This window comes from Vollenhovia emeryi, unplaced genomic scaffold (assembly GCF_000949405.1).
Source record: "Vollenhovia emeryi isolate VEMERY1.0 unplaced genomic scaffold, V.emery_V1.0 DF939169.1, whole genome shotgun sequence".
Classification (NCBI taxonomy): Eukaryota; Metazoa; Arthropoda; class Insecta; order Hymenoptera; family Formicidae; genus Vollenhovia; species Vollenhovia emeryi.
Genome location: NW_011967197.1, coordinates 213,263 through 219,816, shown reverse-complemented (window position 1 = coordinate 219,816; position 6,554 = coordinate 213,263). Strand labels below are relative to the sequence as shown.

The 6,554-nt window shown below is 50.0% G+C and overlaps 2 protein-coding genes across 3 annotated transcripts; one reads left to right on the top strand and one right to left on the bottom strand.

Moving 5' to 3' along the window:
* The first annotated feature begins 437 nt into the window (after window positions 1-437).
* Window positions 438-2,732, top strand: LOC105563948 (probable protein phosphatase 2C T23F11.1). Its single transcript, XM_012015963.1, has 5 exons — window positions 438-859; window positions 1,129-1,340; window positions 1,640-1,845; window positions 1,918-2,143; window positions 2,207-2,732. Exons 2-5 carry the CDS (start codon window positions 1,154-1,156, stop codon window positions 2,539-2,541), a joined length of 954 nt encoding a protein of 317 aa, XP_011871353.1. The 5' UTR covers window positions 438-859; window positions 1,129-1,153; the 3' UTR covers window positions 2,542-2,732.
* A 123-nt stretch (window positions 2,733-2,855) lies between these two features.
* LOC105563947 (ADP-ribosylation factor GTPase-activating protein 2) lies at window positions 2,856-6,554 on the bottom strand. Of its 2 annotated transcripts, XM_012015961.1 has the most exons (8): window positions 6,252-6,554; window positions 5,507-5,698; window positions 5,279-5,410; window positions 5,161-5,193; window positions 4,096-4,398; window positions 3,760-4,031; window positions 3,330-3,672; window positions 2,856-3,200 (listed from the first exon to the last, which is right to left on the bottom strand). In XM_012015961.1, exons 1-8 carry the CDS (start codon window positions 6,324-6,326, stop codon window positions 2,949-2,951), a joined length of 1,602 nt encoding a protein of 533 aa, XP_011871351.1. In that variant the 5' UTR covers window positions 6,327-6,554; the 3' UTR covers window positions 2,856-2,948. The 2 variants fall into 2 exon arrangements, with proteins under 2 accessions (XP_011871351.1, XP_011871352.1); XM_012015962.1 differs by lacking the exon at window positions 5,161-5,193.

The window sequence follows — 6,554 nt, the reverse complement described above, 5'->3', positions numbered from 1 at the left end:
TCGAGAATCCCGAAAACTGAGAAAGTATCAGGAGAACATGATCAGCAAGGAGGTGGCACTATCTAAATTTCCAAGAATTTTTCGAGAATCCGAAAAAGTATCAGAAGAACAGGAGAACATGATCGGCAAAGAGGTGGCACTATCTAAATGTTCAAGAATTTTTCGAGAATCCGGAAAACCGAAAAAGTATCAGGAGAACATGATCAGCAAAGAGGTGGCACTATCTAAAATTCCAAGAATTTTTCAGCATTTCTAAGAATTGGAATTCCGAGAATTGCAAACTTCAAATCGCGAAAATCGAGAATCCGAAAAACCGAAAAAGTATCAGGAGAACAGGATCAGCAAAGAGGTGGCACTATCTAAATTTCCAAGAATTGGTATTCCGAGAATTTCAAACTTCAAATCGCAAAAATTGAGAATCTCAAGAACTGACAAAGTATCATTAAAACGCAGTTTTTCACCCAATCGAATTGAACTACGACTGCGTTCACAAACTCATCAAAGAAGACACATACCTAGTTTCGCCTAGACCGCGTTCCAAGACTCATCAAAATCCGCCCGCCTGCGTGATGACGTCACGACAGGTCCAAAAGAGACGAACGGCACCGTGACGTCATTAACCCCGATCAGCTGTTTTCATCTCGGTCGATGTCTGTCTGCTCCGGCCTGTCTTACGACGCTACGCACATTGTTCCCGCGGTCGAATGGCAAACACGGCGAGCAACACAGGGTGGAGCTGACGGCAAATTGGCCGCATACTACGCGCGTCTCCGCGCGTTTCTGCACGGGAAGCTGTTATGAAACCGGGGCAGAGTAAAGCGTGTTCAAATCCGCGACCCTAGGACGACGACGTTTGACCGTAAGGCGACCCAGTCTGAGCGAAGTTCTGCGAACTTTATCAAGTCCCGCGTCTGGATTTGTTTAACCCTTTCATGACTGACATTACTATTGTTTTTTTATCATTATTTTTTGTTAACGGAGCACTGGCATCTGAAGGCATCAGAGAGGCGAAAAATGTTAGTGGCGCCTACACGTCCCGGTGGTCATGAAAGGATTAATTTCCGACTCGTGTGGCTGTCGTAATAATATCGCACAACGTGTCACAAATCGCGCGTTATTCGCCAACAGGCCTGATATCGGTTGAGAGGGGAAAATGGGGCAGACGCTCAGCGAGCCGATAACGAAGAAGAAGTCCGCCTGCTGCCGGGACAAAAACTACCGGGTGGGCAGCTCCTGCATGCAGGGCTGGCGCGTTAAGATGGAGGATTCGCACGTGCACATACTTTCCCTGCCCTACGACCCGGGCACCGCGTTCTTCGCCGTGTACGACGGACACGGAGGTGAGTGGAGTTGCTCGAGCAACAGCGGGATTAAGGCTGGTCTACAATACATGGAGTAAGCTGGAGTAAGGAGTAGGAGTAAGAAAATAAATCCATTTTATTTCTTACTCCTACTTCAGCTCTTAGGCTTACTCCCGGTGAATCAAAATGCTATCAATCATGGCAAGAAATAAAATGGATTTATTTCCTTACTCCTACTCCTTACTCCAGCTTACTCCATGTATTGTAGACCAGCCTTTAGATCTGCGAACTTGTGTACCGGTACATCCAGCATTTGTGTTATTTCTACGCGCTTGCAGGTGCGGCCATGGCGCAGTACGCCGGGAAGCATCTCCACGAATACATCATCAAGAGGAACGAGTACAAGGAGGGCGATATCGTGACGGGTATACAGCAGGGCTTCCTGGAATTGGACAAGGCGATGCAGAACAACGCCACGCTCAGGGACGAACACGCCGGGACGACCGTAATCGCGATTCTCATCAAGGATAACATTTTGTACAGCGTAAGTCATCCGTCTGGCCTCGGCCGATGCCTCGACGCTCCGAATCCCTGAGCAGCAGTAAAAGCATTGCAGGCCAACGCGGGCGACAGCAGAGCGGTGGCGTGCATCAACGGCAGGGCGGTGCCCCTCAGTCGCGACCACAAGCCCACGCTGAAGGACGAGCGCAAGCGTATCGAAGCCGCGGGCGGTTTCGTCGAGTACAAGAGAGTGAACGGCAACCTGGCGCTGTCCCGCGCCCTCGGGGACTTCATATTCAAGCGGAACGACCGTAAACCGCCGGAGGAGCAGATCGTGACCGGTAATGATCGAGATACATAGGGCGGCGATCGGGCTCTCGCTTTAAAACTTTCCGATTCCGCAGCGTTTCCGGAGGTGCAGCAGTTTACCATCGACAAGGACTGGGAGTTCGTCGTTCTCGCGTGCGACGGCATCTGGGACGTGATGACTAGCGAAGAGGTGGTGCAGTTCGTGAGGCCGCGCCTGGCGCACGCGAGAAACAGCAACGACGAGACGTCGGGCCTCACGATACACCCCGAGGAGATCTGCGAGGAGCTACTCAACTGTTGCCTGGCGCCGGACGCCCTCATGGGCACCGGCTGCGACAACATGACGGTGATACTCGTGTGCTTTCTCCACGGCAAACCGTGCTCGCACCTGGCCGCGCGCTGCGAGAAACCGCCGGACGCGGATGCGTAACCGTTCTAGACTCTAGCGACATTTTATCGTGTTTTACTTAAATTATTATGGACGTCTTACTTTTGTCCTCGTGTCGGTACGTGACTTTTGATATAGATATATCGTTGTGCGACACACTACGCAACGCACTGGCTCTATTATAAAGTGACGAAACATACGTGTTTATAAAATACATTGTATTTATATTTTTACTCTTGGCTCTGCGTAACTTTTACATTGCACTCGTTCACCGATTCATCGTACATAAAAGTACGATGTATATATATATGTATGTATCCATGCGCAACATATCCGAAGAATAAGTTACGCGGAAGCTCAATTAGAAGCTTTTATTTACAACTCTGAACAATGGACAAGACCGAGTCCGGATAAGTATAACAGTTCTCGTAAAATGCGATAGATTTCATTTAGAGTCCATAACGATCCTGTATAGAGGAGACCGCCGCGTTCGCGAGCGAACTGAGCCTGCCGGCGACCTTGTTCACGCCTTGACGTACGCTCTCTCGGACGTCGTCGAGGTCTACGACGCCGGCTCTTCCCGCCGCCAGGCGCATGGATAACGAGGATGTGGGCGAGGTTGGGCTTTCGGTGCCAAAGTAGTCTGCCGACGAGATGCTGGACGAGCCCTCGAAACGACGTAGATTATTCTTACGTTCCCACTGAAAATTCAGAAGCAAACGTCGAGGAGTCACAAAGAGCCGTTTTGCACGCTAATAAAACACGTAATCTTAATCCCCCCCCCCCCCCGAGACATTTTCCGGGAGTGAACGCTTGGAATTTGTGCTCACCGCGTTGTCGGAAGTGCTGTCTTGGAAGTATTGATCCGAACTGATAGCCTTGGCGCTACCGAACTTCTTCTGGGCCTCTCCTTCGGCGGTAGACGAAGCTTTCACGTCGCTCTTGGCCATTACGCTTCGAGTGGAGGGGGCTAATCGTTTAGGCGGTTCCGGTTCCGCCACGATCGTTATTTCCTCGTTACGCGAGGACGGTTTGCTGTTAGCGTAAACGCAGTAAAATTCGTCTAAGGTGAAGAAAGTGTCCGTCTCTGCGGTGAGCACCTCTGCTGTTGGTACGACTTTCGATTCCTGTGTTATTGTCTTCATGTCGCCAAGTGCAGAGTGAGTCGCACCACTAAAAAGAAATGGAGCAAAAGTAAGACGAGCTTACAAATAAATTTATTAAACAAATCTCGCGAGCGAGAGGGCGCATATTTATTACCTTCGTGCATTAAATCCCATTCCAAGACGTTCCGCTTGCGTGGCTTTCAACGGATCCAAGTGCTTCGCTCTCTCTTCCATCTTCTTGGCCTGCTGGCTCAAATTCTGTTCGTACCGCTGGGCCAGACGGGTGGCGAGCTCCTCTTGTTCCTCCTTCGTAACTTCTTTATTCTTCTCCTGCGCCAGCTTGTGCGCCTCTGCGACGCTCTTCTCCAGCTCATCGAAATTTGTTTTAACCCTCTGAGCACCTAAGCTTCCGGTTTTTTTCCCTAGCTGTAATTAAACGATTGCGATACAACTGCGTTGGGGATGATAGCGCTATTAGTCGAGAACTTACACCGCCAGGACGCTTGGATTGAACTGTTCTGCAGCCTATAGTAGGTTTCCTTTCAGGCTGCAGATTGGTTGAGGTAGAATCGAAAAGCTTTACGGAAGGTCCCAGGGAATTAGAGGCGACCTCCGGTGCACTCTTCTCCGTGCTGTCATTACTTGGCACTGTGCTAGACGTGAGGAATGCCTTTTCTTCTGTCGGAATTATCATTTCGTTTGGCAGCGAGTCTAAATTCTCGTGCTGTTTGAAGAAATCCGGCTCGTTCGCTTCTTCCGACGTAATTTCTGTACTACTATCCTCCACATGTAGCTGCAAGAGGAACAATTAGATTTAAGTACGGATATTCTTGAAATACTTGGCCAAACTTTACCTTTATTAGCGTACTAAAGTACTTGCGTTTAGTTTAAGTTTGGGGCAGCATCTGACACTAACATTTACAACTATTCGTGATGAAATCTTTTTGCCAATTTGCAAATCTTTTTTGAATCATTAATAAAATATATTGGTAAAGTTTGTCCAGACATTTACAAACACTCTGGCTGTTAAATGCGACAATCAAGGGGAATATAAGTATTGAAGTACGTGTTAAAACGCGTTTTGAAAATGTACATGTACGTCGTTACATCACAATCGCAAAGACGGACAGCATTTTTGTAAACAATCAAGCATATGTACACTGGAACAATTGTGGATTATCACATATGGAGAATTGCGCACTGATTGCATGACAAGGCCACACGTTTACAAGTTTACAAGGAGTAGAAAGCTTTGGCTGGATGTCGTAAGCGAACGTTAGTATTGCCATAGTATAACAAGTAGGTCCACTCCGTCGTCTGTTTTGTTTTACGTCGATCCTTTCTGCACGTCCGACATTCTGGGCAGCCCAATGAAAGAAAAGTTGTACGTGTCGCAGTGTGGCTTCGACGAGTATGTATAAACACACATACACATCGCTGGATCCTGCCCGCAAAGATCAAAGGGTACAGAGAGTGGACCTACCAGTCATACTATGGCATTGCGGGGGAAAAAAAAGGGGACGGAGCACTTTCTCGGAACATCGACTCAGCTCACCATTGTCTTATTTTTTGACGTAGGCAGAGAAACCTATAATCGTTATATAGTTCATAGTTAGGGCGGATCTAGCACTGCCTACCGAGTGTCTCGAATTCGTTAAATTCTGGGCGAGTACCTTTGTGCCGTAGCGACGCATCGCCTGCGCAGACGCCTGGCCCAGTTTCTCCCTGTACAGCATAGCCGCGCGCGAGTTGTACTTCTGCTGGGCGTCGCTGGTGGTGCAGTTGTGCTGCGCGAAGAACTTTCTCTGGGGAACAGTGAAGACGTGAGCTCATGCCGACGCGATTGTCAGCCGAGTCTTCTCAGAGCGGGACTATTTATGTTACAAGTTGACGAAACTAACAGCATTGGCGTTACCACCCAGCTGCATATTTCTCAGCTGCAGCCACGTCCAGTTCGTGTCAAGTTGGGTGGACCTGACGAAGGTGAGATGCACCCCTAGACCACGGTGCACCGCCGAGCAGTCGATGCACAAGAAGACGCCGTACGTCACGCTGGCCCATGCTGGATTCTTCGCGTTGCAGTCGAAGCATGCCTGAGAAAGGGCGGAGGACTCGCATGTAACATCTCGTAATTGCGGTACATCGTTACAAGTGTTGCGCGGCGTGAATTTTAAGACGGTAGAAATAAAGGAAACTTTTGCCCTTCAGTTCAGGTGCCATTCGGGCAATAATACATTTGACAAGGGTGCTGTTACATTCGTCGACAAATGTAACGTTAGGCTAACTGGAATTGCTAGAGAAAGTAAAAACAGGTCCGCTCCCTCGCGAGATCTGCCCAGGCAGGTCCTTCGTTGCTGCGCCCGATTAACGCTTCAGGGAAAGGCTTGGGAACTTTTTTTTTTCCTCTCGAAAGGATCGCGGGGTGAAGCATCATCGGGATTAATAACGGATAACGACCAAGTTTTACAGAGGTTTGTAACGAGAGTCGCGGCGCGCAACGACTGGCAGCTCAGGAAGACCAAGCAGGCCGAAGCCCCGACAGCCTGGCGTACGCGATCCCGTCGACCGTTCCACCCCCCTCCCCCCATTCCGGAGTCGCTCGTCGTTTCCCGGACCGCCGACGTTCGCGCGCTCGCCGGGACAAACCTTGTTCGTCGAGACCGCCCGGAGCCTCTTGAAAATGTCCTCGATGTCGGCCTTGCTGGGCGCAGAATCTGCCATTTTTTGACGTGTCGTCAGCGCGCGTCACGACGTAATTCTGGGACGCGTGGCGAAAGCTGGTACGCTACGCTCTCCGGGCGCCGCCGGGGGGGTCGGTCGTTGCTCAGTGACGATGCATTCGCGAGCGGAGCAGGAGCCGTAACGGGCGCAACGGGAGGCGCCTGCGATGCCTACGCTCGGGGAAAGTGCACTATATGTTGCAGGTTGCAGATAACGAAGACGCGAACC